The 18,741-nt window shown below is 48.0% G+C and overlaps 1 protein-coding gene across 1 annotated transcript; it reads left to right on the top strand.

Moving 5' to 3' along the window:
- Window positions 1-323: 323 nt before the first annotated feature.
- LOC144167518 (uncharacterized) lies at window positions 324-16,611 on the top strand. The gene is made up of 5 exons (XM_077696765.1): window positions 324-410; window positions 1,239-1,306; window positions 1,397-1,409; window positions 1,540-1,565; window positions 16,230-16,611. The coding sequence occupies exons 1-5, from the start codon at window positions 376-378 to the stop codon at window positions 16,394-16,396; spliced, it is 309 nt and encodes a 102-aa protein (XP_077552891.1). The 5' UTR covers window positions 324-375; the 3' UTR covers window positions 16,397-16,611.
- The last annotated feature ends 2,130 nt before the right edge of the window (window positions 16,612-18,741 follow it).

Raw genomic sequence — 18,741 nt, 5'->3', positions numbered from 1 at the left:
GAGATTTAGTCATCTAATTGTTCTGAATTATGTGAAGGATGATCTAAAATTGATAGTGACATTTCAAGGGCCTCAATGGCTTTATTAAAAGACTCTTAACACATACTTAACAGGCCCTAAACAAGCATTGACAACGCTTCCTGACGGAGATCCGTGACGCCGTTGCAATGGACGGCATGCCAAAGTAAATTAAGCAATTCAGACAACAGATACAGGTGATAAGTTGCTTATACACACATCAGGACGCAACAACAGCACAAAACATTCGCTATCGCTGGAAGTGCTCGTGACCATGCAACGCATGCGCAGTCAAGGACGCTTAAACGAAAACGAGCTGGGTGTGTATATATAGAAGTGCTGACGGAGCGAGAGGCCATGGCTGTGTCGTCGCTCATTGCTTTCTGCTACAGGTACACTTATGGATTCTATTTTAAGGTGGAAACGTAGACTGTTAGTTCGCATCAAATGGGAAAGAGCGCTTGTTTTGTAGGATCGGAATAGCGCTTGTACTATTAAACAAGGTATATATGCAGGCAAACTAACCGAGCCAGGTTGGGTAGAAGATTATTTATTCGTGATTGGGAATTCAATTAGCATACGAGCTTTTAAAACGCTACTTTCCTTATGTCGTGGTATGGTTAACGTTTTTTCTGCAACTAAAACACCCGGCTACCGTTAGATTCACGATGCTGTGCTTCAATTATAGGTGAAGGCTGTTGAGTAAACCGAAAAATGCCCGAAAATACTCAAATCCATCAAAACATACTGGTCATATAAGCTTTCTCCTACTTTTTGATACTTTTTTCTGCATGGGACTTTATTGAGTTGACTTGGTGAAGAGACTTAAGGATATGACAATCTATAGCTAAAGCGTTTCTGAGCTGTTGTGTGCTGTTCAGCGTCTTTTCTCAGAACTCTTTCTAAGTAGCTTCTTCTTCATTATTAGGATTAGTATGCAGGCCATAAAAATGTCTAATGGGCTATCTGGCCACTATGTTATGATAAAGCGCGAATCTCCAGAATTTCGGAAAATTGGCAAGAAGGTCCGTTGCTTCACTACACTAAGATGTCACGAAAGTCGGTTTTCAATTTAAAAAGGCGCAGTGAAAGATAATTATGAAATAAAACACGTTAACGTAAACACAATGCCATTTTCGAAAAATCCCAAGAACGCTAGATTTTTCTAATTTGGCTACTCAAAAGGAATACTGAGTGAAAAGTCCGTTTCTATTTTTCAGAAAGGAAGAAACAAAAATGAAACTCTTCGTTTTCCTTTTTGCACTTCTGCTCGCCGTTAAGGCTACAGGTAAGTTACAAAACCTTCCTTGTTCTCAGGTGCGACTCAGCAAACATGACTGTGGCGTTAATGTTTGAAATCTTATTTACTTCCTTTTAGGTGCAAGCCCTCTGTAAGTACATTGCTTTTCCTACGCGCCAAATATTGACGTTATTGTGCACATAAAGATTGAGCTGTCATGTTTGAGAACCAGGTGACGGCAGTTATTTCATTGCTTTTGCTGCTTGATTTCTCTTCTGCAGGGAGAAAAGAGCTCTAGACAAAAGTGGTAAGCCACGCCTGCCTAATCCCGACACCTTTGTTGCAATGCAGTAGCTTAGTCAATCCATCAATCTTTCGATGCCGAATGCACCACTTTGCGGGTGCGTCCGAGGCTCAGAGTATAAAAGCGTACGTAAGCACATTGCGCCTGCCATGTTAGACCTATTTATTGTTACCACTTGAGCGCTAGTCTGCGGCCACGCAGGGTAATTAAATTGTCCAGGAGGTATTTATTCGGCTTTACGAGAAATTTCTTTGCGTCAACTGCAGTATTCATGTCGAGACAGGAGAAAAAAAGGACGTTCGTTTTAGGCTTCGCCTGAACCTGCTGGAGTGGTATCAGCTGCTACGTGAATAGGGTTACTTTGTAGATATTATAAAGACACATTTTTCAAGGACATCGTCACTCCATAATCGCCACAACTGCGCACCCGTCGTCCGAAAGCCCTAGGTACACACGGTTGCGAGAAAATTGCATTCATGCCTGCAGAACCGAACTATTGAATATGTTTTGGCACTGGCGTTTTAGCCGACAGTGCAATCATATGGGAGGGATGTGACAAACACTGATATAAAAATGGCATCAAATTTTATTTGAATGATTGATTGTAGGGTTTAACGCGCCGACGCAATGCAGGCGACAAGGCGCGCCGTAGTGGAGAGCTCCGGATTAATTTTGACCACCTGGGTTAGCGTACGCCGAAATCTCGTACACACGGGTGTTTTTGCTTTTCGCCTCCACCAGAAAAGCGGCCACAGCGGCCGGGAATCAAACCCGCGACCTCGGGCTCAGTAGCACAACGCCTTAGCCACTGAGCCACCGCGGCGTGTGCATCAAATTTTATTGAGTTCGGGTAATTTTTCATCGTCTGATGTATGGTTGCGCGCAATACTGAGATACTCAAAGATACTGTTTTAGGCCAGCTGTTAATATATCGTAATACCTGATGAGCAGAAAATAAAGCCTGAAGGTTTTTCTATTGGCGTTGCCTATGAGATGCCATCGCACGATTTAGCGGAGGTCGTTTAAGTAAAAATGAGGAAAGATTTTACGGTGCAGGAAATATTTTCTATAGGTGAAGCGCAGCTATAAACTACATCGTGAACTAATATCGACTAAAATGTTATAAATTAAACCTAGGCTAATGTATGTGGGACATTTTATCATGTTGCAACAGCCCTGCTACATTTTGCTGGTTCTCCTAAACTGTTACTTCCGCACGGAATGTTAACGCGTTCAACGTTGTTTAAAATACTTCTCCAAAACTTGCGTATAAAATGCGTTTATTGGCTAGAAACACTGTAAGTGTACGGATATTTGAATGCATGTTTTTATGATACTCTGAGTTGCTCTGTTCTCAACTTCGTTCTTGCCATTAGGCACCAAGACGACGCAAACGTTTATCGTTCAATTTGTTTTTAATCGAATTTTCAATGACAACGTAAATGTTTTGGATACACTTAAGATGGCCCTGAAAGGTTTCTTTAATACGCTAAATGAACAAGCGCTGTAGTTAGGTTGGGCGGTCAACGTCATATGGGCCAAGTATGACTTCTTTACGTGCTCACGCCTTCGTTGCAAAGATTGTAGCCCCTTTACCACCATTTCTTGCATGTCTTGGAGACCGCCACTTAAACACATGTACTTCATCGAATCTGTCATGAGTTCCACGAAGCAGAGATCTTGTATGGGACGGCTTTTTCTTCCCACTTCCGGTGAAGAGAAGCGTCGGCGGCTCAGCATCGGCGGGTTGTCGCGATCACGTTTTGTTAATTAACACTTCCTGAAGCACGCAAGCACGCGATCGCGTACATCTATATTTACCATTATTACTAGATTAGCACGCTCATAGTAAAGACGCGGTCATATTAGGCCGACACGATGCCTACGACGACTCGTCGGTCGACTGCCGGGTTGGCAGACCGCGTTGTCTCAGTATACGCCGACGATGACACAAACACGTCGGCCGGTCGAAAATTCACGTAGTGTGACTGGCTCACCTACCGAAGACACCGACGAAACCGGTCCGCCGACCCGGCCGACCGACTGTTCGTCGGGAGTCAATCGAGAAGAGAGAACTCAATCAAGAAGCGAGAAATCGTGCCGTAATGAATGCATATCTAATTTGTTAGTTTATTGAGGGTAATAAACTTAGTGAAGTACATGAAGCCCAAAACAACTCAACGCTAGCGCTAATACGACCCATATTTTGGCTTACAGGGATTCGGCCATGCGTTTCGGGGACTTCGCTTCCGCTGAGCTGCAAACTTAATATGAGTGTACCATCGGCATGCTTGTAGGAAATATAAGCTTATTTAAACGCCGAGGAAGAGATACGGAACGCACTATCGATAACAAAGAATCAATATCGCCAATTGCTTTACCGTAAAGAGTTCAGCCAAAGTACGGAAAGTTCTAATCCCGCGACGCCAAATCTCAGTCGTAGCCGGACACATATCTGCGATCTCTTTTTCTTCCCGAAGTGGCGCAATTGGTGGTGATGGGGGGCTTCAGGGAACACTATATACTGCGAAAGTATTATGTTAAGTCTACGAGCCAGTAATCCTGCAGACCAGGTAGGTAAATGAGTAGGCCTCCACCAGGTACCCTAGTATACGAGCAATTTCCCTTCACTTAGGCATATCGGTCGTAGCGCAGTGGTCTGGAGCGTCGCACGTCCTCAGCCAACATGGCGTGTCCATATCCCGGCAGGGCCTTATTTGTATCCTGGAATTTTTAATACTTCATGTTTTGAGTATCCTATTCGCGAATTCATATTTTGCAAAACATTGATAGGCAATCATTACGGTGTCTCCTACTGCATTGCGTGCACACGGGGCCAACTTAGCAAGTGACATCAGTTCGGAACGAACGCGTGCTCATTCTAAGAAGCGGCGAGTCGATAATTCAGTCATTAACTCAGATATTTCCCTTTTTCATAAGCACCAATTCATATATTCGCTGCATGGTCGCAGCCACGCTGGCGATTCAAGGTCATCATTTCTTCATGCGACCTTTCGGCGTAGTGCGGGTTCGTGGGGATCCCATCCCTAGCTATTTCATTCTGTTTCCAGCCGTGAGCGGAGTGCGGCATCTATAAGCGCAATGAATATTAAAAAAAATTAAAGGCCATCCACTGAATGTGAAAGCTGTCGGAAGTGCGGAGCAGTGATTCGCCGTAATGTGCTGTAGCGCCGTTATCCGCTCACTGCTACCACCCAATGCCATTCGAAATTCCCGCCTTCTTAGTGCTCGCGCGCCCCCTGCCTTAAACTGCGCCAACAGGACTTCTGTTCTTTCTGTGCTTGTTTTTTCTCCCGCACGTGCCGATGTTGCGCTGCCGCTTTTTTTTTTCGCTTACTATCATACAAACCAACCCAACGAGCGTTCTTAACTAAATAAACGCGGGCGCTGCCAGATAGGTACATATATTTTGCCTCAAATGTACCTACAGTTCTCTTTCCACTAAATAACTGGGAGATGAATGACTAGCACCAGCGGTTCACGAGTTTCAAACACTTATGAGTATATAAACCGCTTGCCTTTTGAAGTCTCTGGGTTACGCCACGACAGCCGCTACGACGGAACGCCGTGTGGCTCTACTTGGGTCGAGTGAGTGAGCTACGGCGGCAAGGCGAGCCCCTAAAGTGCTCTGCACTTAAAAAATGGCTGCGGCTAATTTTGGAAAGGACCGTTAAGGAAGAGAAAGCGGCCGATTGAATTGGATTGGGAAAACTTCATTGTGTCCTGCGAATAAAGTCCTATTGCTAGGTCTTCATGACTTGGCCGGAGTAGTCACCGCAGATGTAGCCACCCGGCTATTTCCCCCGTTTCCCTTCACCGGGTCGCCGGGGTCCCCTTGCCTGGCCAGCGCCATGATGACTCGCTGCACAGCCTGGAGGTGTAGACTTTGGTCTTCAGTCCGCACCGCCTCCTCGAAGGCAAGCGGCATCCTTCTTGTGTTTTATTCATCCGGGTATGCGAGACAATCCCAGACGATGTGCTCAAGTCTTGCTGGGGCTTTGTGGCACACCCCACAGGTGGCACCCGGGTATGTCTCGGTTCATATTGTTCTTTAGGTAGGGGCTCGTAACCGTCTTCGTATAGAGTTGCCTATAGACGACTGCCTGCTCCCTACTCAAACCTTTGCAGGGCGGTGGGAGCGTGCGTCTGGCAAGTCGACAGGCCTGAGTAATGTCTTTGTATGCAGTCATCCGATCTCGCGTGCTGCGCCACAAATGCTCTCCGACACTTTGCTCGGCGCGAGCAGAGCTTGCCTACCGAACGACATGGCTAGGCGAACGTTCCATACTTCGACCACTCAGTACCATTCTTTTTGGCAGTTAACGAGAGCAGAAAGCCAAAAGTGCTTGTCCAAAAGAGCAGCGCTCGCGAGGCAGTAGCAGACGGAAGTCATCGCAGTGAAAAACCTGAGATGGTTGGAGACGTTACCTCTGATGATCAAAGCATTGTGGGAGAGGATTCTCGCGAACCGCACACAGCGACGAGGATAATGAAAAGAGAAGGAAACGCGTCGCCGCGACAATCAGTGGCGTTTTATTTAGAGTTTGTCAGCTCATACACAATGCTCTAACCAAATTCTTGAGGGAGGGGGTGACCAATACATTGCTTTATTTGTGTATATGCACATCCAGGTATTGGCGGGGGGTATTTCTGGAATCCTTTAAGTGTTGTGCAAAACTAAACAACAGCCAGTATATCAATTTATGAAACTGCTATAGTGCTGTATGTTATCCGTTATTTTCTTTTGATATTCGAACAGTATTCTGTTGGGAATGACTATCCCAGGGCGGTCGCCAAGGTTGTGACTCGCCTTCCTGCTCGTCACCGAGGTTGGGAATCAGCCATCCCGACGCTGTCTCCGCTGTTGCGACTGGCCACCCGAGCGCAGTCACCGGTGTAGCGATGTTGCCTTGCTCCGTCCGCTATCGACACGGCGCAGAGCCGAGCGAAGAAGTTCTCGAGCCGACGAAAACTTAAAGTAACATTTATATACAGTATGTACAAGGTAAGCAAACGTTACATAACTCGCACAAAGGCGACAGCACCCTTTTCACTCGGTGCTTCCGAAGAGACTGGTGCCGGAGAGAAGCCGCCGAGGAAAGCCGACGATGAGAGCCTCCGGGCTTCTTTTATAGCCCGAGAGTTCGTTGTGGCCCCAAGAAGTTCGAAATGCTCCAATCAGGGCTCTCGCTGCCTGAAGTTTGAATTCCGACGAATGGTAGCGAAGCGGTGAGTCAGCTGCGCCGCCAATGGGGAAAGGGAGAGCGATGCCGCCGCCGTCTCCGTGACCTCGCCTCCGGGCGTAGCGACATGCCCTTGTTTGGGTCGTTCTCCGCTGAGAGATTCGGCCGCGCCGCAGCGTTTCGAGATGCAGGAGTCGGCCGCGCCGCAGCGTTTCGAGATGCAGGATTCGGCCGCGCCGCAGCGACAAAAGGAGAGGCGTGACTCGGCCTCGCTGTCGGCGCGTCGCCTCGTGCAACGCCTTTGGGACAGGCGCTCTGGCACAACAGCACCCCCGCCGCCAGACAATGCGCCGTGAAGACGAGCTGCCTCCACGTGGCTCGGATGCTGGGCGCGCTCGTTCGCCAGGCTCATCCAGGTACACCTCCAGTGCCCCAGGAAAAGGGCGACTCCACCAAGTTCCTCTCCACGAACGGGTACCGCCTGCCAGGTCCGGATCACAGGTACCTCGCCGTGCTGCCCAGGTGTCTCGACCAGCTTCGTCCGGCTCTTCCGGTCTGTCCTCAGCACCGGTTGCTCATCGTTCTGGAGCTTGCAAAGAACCGACCGACAACAGGCAACACCCAGCGCAAGCAAGCACCCTCTGTCCTCCGTCAGAACACCAGACTCTAAAACGTGACAAACTCTCCTAACTAAGTGTCTATCCCAAATTTGGACCCTCTACACCAAGAGACCCATGCGGGACGTAAAACTCTTAAAAGAAGAACTCACACTAAGTGTCAAACGTAACACACGACATTAAGTGATAACTAAGGTTGATTACTTGAAATCACGCGGTGCGGAAATAATCAACTGAGGCAGCAAATGAGGGCAATAATTTTGCTCCCATCTACCTGCTAAGATAAAAGCTGCTCACGAAGAGACAAAACGAAAGACACGGGGAGGACGAAGGCGGCTCTACTTAGAACCCCGGCCTAGTGCGTTCGCGTTACCGGCTATATAGCACGCATACTTCTGCACGGCCCACACGATTCAGCCACATTCCTTTCCGGGAGTACTGTAAGCCTCTTCCCGGCAAGTGAACTTGCGGCTGAAGTACAACACTGGTCGTTCCCGGCCATTCGTATCGTCTAGGTATAGTACAATAGTACAACTTCCATGCCACGATCGCTCGATCGCACTGAACAACGAACCTTTCGAAAAGTCGGGGACCGTTATAACTGGCTCCTCGCTCAAGGCTCGTTTCAGCGCTTAAAACGCGTCCTCCTTCTCGGTGCCCCTTTCCACCGTAACTGGCTCAGTCGTTCTGAGAGCGTCAGTAACGGACTAGCAAGTGTGGAGTGATCTTTTCCCTAAATCTAGCCATATCCAGTCAAACCCGAAAAGTCCTTACCTCTGACTTAGTCGTTGGTCGGTGATAGTTTACGACTGCGGCTACTTCGACGACTGACGGTCTGCGTCGGCCGCGCTACCACCGCCACATGCGCTAGATACGTCACTTCGGCGCAACCTATGTGACACTGACTGTTTGAATGATAGGCCTGCTTCTTTGAGCCTGCTCAGCACGACTCGTAAGTGATCTACTTGCTCCTAACCAGCGCGTACTCTGACAGGCCACGAAACACCGATCCATTAGTTTCGACTCAAAAGGCCACACGGCGCGCGTTTGAGTCCGAAGCTGAACATGACGGGACGGACTGTCCGAACGGGGAAACTAAGAACGCAGCCTTAGAACTAGCTCTTCCCCACAGGCTAGTTTCGTTATTCGAAAAGCGTTCTCTTTCCGCGGTCATATACAAGCCTCGCAAAGCTGACGCCCGTAATCTCGCGCGGAGCTGACTTCAAGGCCAACCTAGCAGCCGGCACGCATGCCTCCCAATCGCGTGTCCGCTCATAGCAGAAAGCTCTGAACTTTCGCTTTCGCACTGAGCGTCTTCGCTCCACTGGCTTGAAATGCGGGTGAAAGTGCCCCACCTTGCTTTCAAGCAAGTCATCGCGAACTGGGGACAACGGAGAGTTCGCCTCGCAACGCGCGGCCACCTGGGTTTCCCCGCCGATGGGGATGGCGCAACCCGCTTCGGCCGACAGCGGCTCGACTAAGCTTCTGCCGGAGCTTTCGGTCCGCTCGCCACTCGGCCTTCGTTGCTCGCTCGTCTCTCGTGTCCTGCTCGCAGGCTTAGCCACAACATCGCCCGCGTTAGAGCTCACACCCGAAGGAACACCTTCTGTTTCCGGGGGCTCTAGCGGCTTCGTCTGGCTAGCCCAACACCACCTAGAACTAGAGAAGGCCTGCGCAGGGATGCGTGACGTCATCGCAGTGAGATATGCCTAAAAGCTGGCTTCACCTGATACTTCCAAAGTTTTTCATTCGAAGATGCAGTTTTGCCTACATAGCCTTTTTTTTCTCCTTGCGATTTTGACGATACAGAAAATATTTGTATTGCCGGATATTTTCAGGATGTTTAAAGAAGGTAGGCTTGAGATAATTCATCAGGAACTTCTCAGACAAGCATACGAATTTTGTAACAGAACGCACGGCTAATTCATGCAGTTCAGAACAGGTACAAATTTTCTTTCGACACACATTTATTCATGACACAAAAATGCATGCAGGCAGAATAATTCTTCAGAAAAAGGATTATGCTTGAAGAGTGTTCAGCTTCCGCTTCGCAGCCTTGTTTTCAGTCGGCTTGCTTTCATCTTTGTTCCGCTTTTTAGACTTGCTTTCAGCCAGTTTGTTATTCTGCACTTTACACAGATTGTTCAGCAGTGTATTAGCAGCAGCACTGAGAACATAGTTTAGGACTACTTCAGGTGAGTGGCCATCATCGCAGAAGTCCAAGTCTTCGTTACATTCAACAAGGGAAGTCGTGAGGCTGACAAGCACTTCTTTTTGTTTTGCACAAGCAAAAAATTTGGATGCATACTTCGCACTTCTTAGCTTATCAAGGACAATTTCCATTATGAGCACAGCATGAACAACTACTGGCTGTGGAAATTTCAGTCCACCCCGTGTTGCATTGGCAATCAGCACATCATCTTCCAGTTCAATGCTCCGATTCTCAACAACCAAGTTTTCTCGGCATGAAGAACAGGCAAGTTTTTTCACTGCAGCGTGTGCGCAATATCCAGCTACATACGTAATAGCTGGTAGCATTGCCTCCTTCTGCTTCACATCATCATCTGTCACTGCAACGTCAAATTGTTTGACGACAACTTGCACGTCTGTGGTGGGGAGACAAGGTGCAGTGGCATCCAAGTTGGGAAGATCAAGTAGCTTTTGGAGTCTTAGATTCTGTTCACATTCATAAATCTGACGTATTGAAACATGATACTGGGAACCACACAGCTGTCTGTATCGGCCGAACCGGTCCTCCAAGCTGTCAGTTTGAAACTTCCCTAATAAGACATACTTGAACCCAAGTTCTTCAATGCAATATGCCGACACCTCAACAAGAGCATGTGAGGTATGACGCAGCGTAGTGTGTGTTTCACGGGTTAACTGCCCAGCATCATGTTTCAAGCTCTGCCAGTAGTCCAACCAATCAACGATCTTGTTTAGGTAGTCAATCTGGTGGCAGTTGAGTGCACTTATAGGTTCTTGAAATGGGTCTCGCAGACGCTGGCCCTTCAATGGTGTCTTGACGTTGACTATGTCCCACCACTTCAACACAATGCTAATAAATTCCAATGTTCCATTTGCATGATCAAGTGTCACTTTGGTGCTCCTTAGTGCTGCAACAGTCGAACTGTGGAAAATCCTGAGTGCGAGCTTAACGTTCTGTCGCTCAAGATTGGATGGATTGAGAGCTTTGAATGACAAAGTTGGAGCAAGCCGCAAAAGCTCATCTTTTTCTCCCTCATGCAACTTGCATAGTGTGTTAAAGGAGGCTGTCAGCACAGATGGGGTTTCTGTGAGGGAACTGAAATCAGGAAAAAAGATGCATCTTCCACAATTACGCTGGTTCAGCCAGTTATTTCGGATGCATTTTAGGATATGCACAGTGTCCAGGATAAAGAACAAGGGCCTTGATGAGTCCGAGGGGTGCCTGTAAACAATGCTCAACTTGGGAGGATCCGCAAAAAACGACATTGCCTTTCGGTTGATCGAGTTGTTGTCGGACACCACTGCGACTACTCGTATGCCAATGTCTTCTAGTTTCCTGATCAACAGATCAAGAAAATCATGCAGTTGTTTTGCTCCTATCTGTGCAACTGGAAGTATGTGCACAACGTCCTTGTTAGATGATAACAAGCTTTGCAGCATAAAAACATATGCTGTTTTCGCTGCATTCTCACTGTTCGTCGCTGCACCTGTTACACATCCACCCTTGTATTGAAAGGATGCCTGCAGGTGGATCTCATCCATCATAAGCGTGACGAAGCGCTCGTGGTCTTTTAGTGTTGACGCCAGCCTCCTTGCATAAAAGAGGAAAGCATCCTCTTCTTGCTCCCTGGATGGGCTAGCATTGTAAGAAGCACAAATGCGTCTTATTGTTTGGGGATGTGGAAGCTTCAGTTTCGCTGTGCTTCTGATGAATCTGTACGCATGAGGCGATATTGTGTACACAAGGCTGCAGAACACCATAAAGTCAGCTGGGTAAATCGATGCCTTGTTGAGGAGAACTTGAAGCTGCTGTGTCACAAACTTTACAACTTCCACTTGCCACTCATGTGGCAGAGCTGAAGATGACAGTTCCTCCAGGAGTGCCACAACACGCTTCAGCAGAATCTCTAACTGAAGTTCATTCTTTGCAGAATCCTTCGTGACCTCTTCCACGTCGCACAAAACTTTCTGAAGCACTCTGAAGTCGGAGATGGTCAAGGGAAGCACAGATGAACCTAGGCTTTCCAACCTCATTTCACCGACATACACTGCCAAAGAAAGGTCGGAAGACACTGTCACCGCACAATGCACAACTGGCGCTTCTTGGTTGCGGAAGTTGAGGAAAAGTACTCGTGTTTGGGTGACGACCATGCTCCAGAAATCAGTCAGAGAGAGGCCACCTACTGCTTTCAATAGGTCTTCGAAAGTTGCAATGGCATTCTTCTTTTCTTCCGCTTCGTGAGACTGCGCTGACAATTGTATAGCTTCTTGTAATGCTTCTGCATCAAGACGAGCGCGCTTTTCTTCGGGGCTCTCACGTGCTGAAGTTTCTTGGCGAGACAAGTAGGCAGGACAATTGGGAAAGACGCTTGGAATTGCAGAAGGCTTCAATCGCCGCAGCTTGAGGGGTACTTCAATTACTTTCCCAGTCATGCTGTCGGTGTAGCTCGCCGAGTCCACGAAGTCGCTTTCATGGAAGTGGTGCTCACAGACCTGCAAGGTAAGCCCAAAAACGAAGTGTAAGACGAAAGCGACGTTTTACAGAATTATGAGATCCCAGCAAGCCGCTTGTAGAAACCAAGACAGTTACTTTATCTCTGCTTCAGTACGGCAACCAGGATATAGCGATGAAGAATGCTGTATTACACTGGAGTCTCGGTTTGATATGTTAAACCGCGAGCCATGGTTAATTCTGAACTCGAATACATGGCGGACGCTTCACATGTATCGTAACTACGCCTTGCACATCGTCTGTTCGATTAGATTTCGGTGCACGTTAAAGATCCCCAGGTAGTCAAAATTATTTCGGAGCCCTCCACTACGGCGCGCCTCATAACCTTAGTAGTTTCGGTGCGTTAAACAACCCCACAATCAAAAATCGTCTGTTCGATGTAAATTATACTGCGAACGCATAGCGCGAAATAAATTTATGATTAGACAGACGCGCAACTAGGCCTATACATTTAAGCTACACTTAACAGCACAAACACACAATTAAATTACACCGAAACACTATCCGTTCTGTTTTCATCCCTCTAAGTGTATAGCGCGCCGTAACGGTTGCAAGTATCGCGCAATACGATCACCTAAACCTTGCTGTCACGAGAATTACGACCGCGGAAAGCAAACTGAGCATTCGCTTACCACTGTGTACTTCGTAGGTACGAAGTTTTCCCGTCGCACAGCCTTCGTCCACGCTGCATTTTGTGCGGGGTCTGACGGAAACCTGTACACGCGCGCTCGCGGTCCGTTGGGATAGTTTGACCGACAGTTCGGTGCACAGCAGCACCCAGGCATTTTCGACGGCACGGCAGCAAACTCCTGTGTCGTACCATTGAGCTACTGAGAACAAAGGAAGACTGCACACCAACGACCATCCAACGACCAAAAGCAGCGCTCTGAACTGGTGTCAACGTTGCCAGATGCTGAGGCTGACGCCGCTAGAATCAGTCCTGTATGCGTTCGGGACTGCATTATTTAGTCATTTTTACTCTCAGTACAGCACCACGACAATGGGCGATGATGTAAATAGACGTATGTAATTTTTTTTCTTATTTTTGCAAAAGAAACGTACCTTATGAATGCCATATTCAATAAACCGTTTTCATTTCCCAACGCGTGCGCTGGCAGTTAGATTCCATACAAGCCATATCCGAAAGTCGCGCCAAGTCGAGCCGGTCTTCACAGCCATCGCAGCTGCGTGCGCTGCGTCGGCGCAGTAGGCGGCGCTGTGGTCGAAAGCCCGTCGATCCTCCCGCATATCTCACTGTGGTGACGTAGGTGCTGTGGAGAGGAGGGTTTGCGCAGGCCTTCTCTAGTTCTAGGTGGTGTTGGGCTAGCCTCGCCGTCCAAGGTTTCCCGAGAAACCTCGCTATCTCGCGCACTGTGCGCGATCCTGTTGGAAGCCGTCTCTGAGGCCTCCTCTGATTCTGAGTGTTCTGCCGAGATCGTTGAACCCGAGACCGACACATGAACGCGATCAGCGGACTCGTACGGCCCTCTATCGGACGTCTCAGCAAGTGCTTTATCTCGCTTAGGCACCCCTTTGCTCTCCGTGACGGCGGTACGGTCTCTGTCAACGTCACTCGCGACGAGCTCACCGGATTTCTCTGTCGGCCCTGTCGGCAGCGCTTCGACCTTGAGCTCGTCTTCGCGTAACGGCTGATCGGAAAACGGTGACAACGTACTCTCCGTGTCGCCCGGCTGCGTTTCTCCACCGAAGGGTTTCACGCAACCCGCCTCAGCCGCTGGCGGTTCGACTAACCTACCGCGAGAGTTGTCGGTCGGCTCGCAGTTCGGGCTAAGCTGCTCGGCGTCCTTTCGCGTCTCGCTCGCTGGGGAAGAGTCAACATTCTCCGAGAGCTTCCCCGCTTGCGAACTCGTAAGTGCCTTGCACTGGCCACTGCTCGCGGACTCTGCGCGCGTTTCGAAATCTTTATTTCGAAGCGGCTTCTCTGCCTCCGCGCCGTTCTCGCTCTCTTGGCTCGCTTCTCTGGCCAAGAATACGAGTGCGGTCGCTTCGCGTTTGCCCTGCGACGCTCCGTCTTCCGGCCCTGACCTCTCAACAACGAACGGCGGCCGTTGGTCCTGACTTCTCGGACCGCTCGCCTGAACCGTTAGACAAGTCACGCTAGGAGCCGGCGAACCCTGACGGAACTCAGACTCTAGCCTCATCAACTCGAGCTGCCTTTTGGCTTCCCGTTCCTGCCTTTCAGCTTCCTCCCTCCGTTCCTGCCTTTCCGCTTCCTCGCGCTCGCGGCGCTCTTCTTCTTCGGCCTCCTCGCGCTCGCGGCGCTCTTTCTCTTCGGCCTCCTCGCGCTCCCGGCGCTCTTTGATATCAGCCCTGGCCTCATTGACTTCCTCAGCCGTTACGTTCTCCTTCCGCATGATCTCAAGGATCGCATGCTTCCGTTTCGCACGGCCTAAGTCAAGGCCCAGCTCCTCGCAAATTTCGATGAGTTCCTTCACTTTAAGGTCCTCCATCGTTTGCACTGTCCTCTTGCTGCTTACCCGCGTTAGAATTCCCTTGCCGTTCCTATACTATCGAGCTACTAGTAGGACACGCGCAAGTAATTCTCTACGCTCTTTTGTTTACCTCTCGGCACTAGCCTTGTTTTCAACGCACTTTCTCTAGGCTTGAAACAATCAAAGCTATACAGTGCTTCACCCAGACCTTCTCTAAACTACCATAACCTGTGCTAGAGAAGTCTGGTGAACTGAGAGAAAACGTCGAGCGCTTACCACACCAGGTAGTAGCCGTTGCCGGTCGATCCCGCAGCTGCCATCCACTGTTGGGAATGACTATCCCAGGGCGGTCGCCAAGGTTGTGACTCGCCTTCCTGCTCGTCACCGAGGTTGGGAATCAGCCATCCCGACGCTGTCTCCGCTGTTGCGACTGGCCACCCGAGCGCAGTCACCGGTGTAGCGATGTTGCCTTGCTCCGTCCGCTATCGACGCGGCGCAGAGCCGAGCGAAGAAGTTCTCGAGCCGACGAAAACTTAAAGTAAAATTTATATACAGTATGTACAAGGTAAGCAAACGTTACATAACTCGCACAAAGGCGACAGCACCCTTTTCACTCGGTGCTTCCGAAGAGACTGGTGCCGGAGAGAAGCCGCCGAGGAAAGCCGACGATGAGAGCCTCCGGGCTTCTTTTATAGCCCGAGAGTTCGTTGTGGCCCCAAGAAGTTCGAAATGCTCCAATCAGGGCTCTCGCTGCCTGAAGTTTGAATTCCGACGAATGGTAGCGAAGCGGTGAGTCAGCTGCGCCGCCAATGGGGAAAGGGAGAGCGATGCCGCCGCCGTCTCCGTGACCTCGCCTCCGGGCGTAGCGACATGCCCTTGTTTGGGTCGTTCTCCGCTGAGAGATTCGGCCGCGCCGCAGCGTTTCGAGATGCAGGAGTCGGCCGCGCCGCAGCGTTTCGAGATGCAGGATTCGGCCGCGCCGCAGCGACAAAGGGAGAGGCGTGACTCGGCCTCGCTGTCGGCGCGTCGCCTCGTGCAACGCCTTTGGGACAGGCGCTCTGGCACAACAATTCCTAGGAATTTTCCCTCAAAATACATATATTGGGAATTGTGAGTTTCGCATGCTTTGACTGTATTTCAGTGGAACAAGGAGGAACACTCATGACATTTTCTTGTGCTTTTTTATCGCCGTCGTCGGACCCTGCTAGCACCAGTAGCCGGCGTGGGTGAGACAGATATGGAGGGGCTTGTAGCATACTCCACAGAAACTTCTTACTTACACTCATGCTTTTCTCAAAGCAGGTTTTGTTACATTTTCTTTGTATTCACGACATCACTGCACAGCCTAAACATGGTACAGAGCAAGTTCATTTCTGTATATTAAATTGTTCTTTCATGGTTAATGTGCTTGCTGTTCTTAGTACAAACAGACGCACAGACTATCTCTCTCTCTCTCTCTCTCTTGCTCTGTTCATCTGTTCCTCAGGCTACAGTCTTCACATTCAACACCCCGATAGGTAACTACACATTAAAAAGGATGCCTACTTATTCATCTTGTTTCTTCCACCATTCACTCCTATAACGATTCGTTAAAAAAGTGGGCTTTGTGTTCAAATTCTTTTCACACATTTCGTTGCTTCGAATCTCTACCCACCACATTGTCATTTTCGCAGATGACGCCGCAGAGCAGTACTGGAAGCAGCCGCTAGGTTGGGTCCTAGAACAGCTTGGCAGGTGGTTGCAGCACCAAGCAGCCGCAGAGGCTGCTGCTGCAGGAGGCTACTACTCCCCGAGTGACGGCGCTCTATACCCGCAGCTTATTCCTCGGACAACTCACTGAGGTGCTCCAGAAAAAGCTGTAAAGACTTTGAGAATGGGAGGAAAGATTACCATATCTGACGGAGACTCCCGCCTCGATTGATAGGCGAACTTGAAGTCTTGTCACCTGCACTGGTGCAAGATTCCCTAAAATTTGAAAGAGGTGAACAACTGTTTGAAAGCTAGCTTTGAAAGAATGAGCGTTACGATGAAATATGATGTAATAAAAATAATTATACCATGATAATGAGTTCTTTCTTTTTTATAACTTTTCACTGACATGAATTAGAATCACCAAAAAAACATTTATTCGAACCCCTCCTCAAATAATAACTAGGGAGCGCTGATTTTGCAAATGAGCATCGAGCGGTCATTTTGTATGTTAGGTAATATTGTATTAGGAAAATAGAGAGAACTTAGTTAATAATGCAACCAAATAAGTGGATTTTGCTGAGGCCTAAACGAAGGGGTAGGGGTGGTGTATAACAATCTTAGCAAAGTTGGATAAGTTACAGAAAGTATCCGAAGAACAGCATGCAGAGCCAGCAGGATAATTACTTGAAGTGTATCTTGAAAGGTGTTTTGGAAGTAGTACATGACAGTGACATAAAAATAAAACAGAAGTCGCGAGGATCTATTTCGTTTACCCAAACAAGATATTAGAATGTTAACATCATGATTGGGGAGTAGCGTAGATGTCCGCATTGAACTGCTTTAAAAAAAGTCATGGCAGTTCAGCAGCAAAATGTATGGAAGTTCGGTTGCTTTTCATATGAAAACCTTTTCTTGACTCAAGTAAACTGATTTTGCAGTTATTTTTCTGGCGAAAGTTTAGGTGTCCAGGACCGTAATATGTTGGCTTTCTGAAAAATATTACATTACAGTTCAGGAAGTAATTTTCGGTCTATGCGGTTTTTGAGGCACAAGATATGCGGCTCTTAGATTTTGTTCTTGTAATTGGGGCGCCAGATGAAGCTTTGTTTAAGGAATTTCTTTTTATTTTCTTGAGAAGATAGTAGAAATTTTTTGTTACTTTTTACAAAATTTGGATGGGCGAGATGAAATTGACAGTGTCAAATGAACTTAATCACGTGTAACAGTCTTTTCCTGACTCTGGTAATGAGATCAGAGACGTGATTATCAGCCTTTTTGTCATGTTTAGATAGAATTCTATGTGTAAGCCAAGTTCCATTTTTAATTCTTTACCGAAGCGCAGACGCTTTCCGTCTTGTAGGCATGATTCTCGTTGAACCATTGATCACCGTTTGTCAAAATAAGGTCCTGTTTAATTAAAGAACTAAAAAAGAAATGCGCCAAGCTGCAGCAGGCCCAAAAATTTAAAACTACTGTACACCTGCTATCATTTTCTTCAATGTAGGTATTTAAATTGCTAAATTACTAGGTGACTAACGTCATATATTGAAGAGATTTCGTTTGAGTGCTTTGCGGGATAGTTATATTAGGTTAAATTTTTATAGCCGGAGCTAAGATTATTAAGCTTTCTTGCTTGTTCTCCTGTAGGAGACTGAAAATTCAAATTTCTGACAACAGCTTTGTCATTTCACAGCCACACTTCTCACATCGGGTGATTCAGGCGCCTGGCAGGCCACATGAGACTTTAGTCTCCGCCTCCTCCTAGTTTCGCCATGAAATAAAATCAAATCGTATGATGACACAGTACGTTATTGCAATTGAAGTATATATTCCCTTTCAGTTTGTCGTCGTGCCCCACGAATTATTAATTAAGCGCAGCAGGTGGTTACGCAGTGAGGGCTCCGAACGTAATGATAAGACTGAATTTCTGATGCAGAGGCTAAGGGAGGAGAATGGTTCCCGAAAACCACCGTGACAAGCGTTGTGATTCCTGTATCTTGAAATAATATATACGACGTTTGTCGGATAAGACGAAACGGATTTTGGTGGAATATACCTCTGACACGCTCTTAAAGCTGCACTTTTAAAGGCTTTCATGCCTCTTACACGTTTGAGTAAAGAACGAAAAGCGATAGCTTTCGAACCTATAAGTGGTTGCATCGTAGCCCTATTCCGTGGCCTCCCGTGTCTTTGTGCCTCTTGGAAAGAGCAACGTTGAACGCCTGCGGTACCGAAGTGCAATGTAGTCGCCGTACATCCCTTACCGCGGAGATTGCCTATTTTCTTGAATGGTAGGATCAGCTGACGTCTTGCTGCTCACCGCTTTTACACTCAAGCGTGTGCAGCTTCATACGGCATAAGCCTTTCATCGGAGAAACTTTAGCTTTCAGCCCATGGATTCGAGAGATTTTTTTCAACACACATTTTGGGGGCTTCATGTAGGGTAATGTAGAATAAATAGAGCTGAAGAAGGTTTTATCTCAGGAAAATTAC

Source organism: Haemaphysalis longicornis, unplaced genomic scaffold, assembly GCF_048455015.1.
Source record: "Haemaphysalis longicornis isolate Haplotype H1 unplaced genomic scaffold, Haemaphysalis longicornis Haplotype H1 scaffold_2, whole genome shotgun sequence".
Classification (NCBI taxonomy): Eukaryota; Metazoa; Arthropoda; class Arachnida; order Ixodida; family Ixodidae; genus Haemaphysalis; species Haemaphysalis longicornis.
The sequence above is the reverse complement of the archived record's forward strand: the minus strand, read 5'-3'. Positions and strand labels throughout refer to the sequence as shown.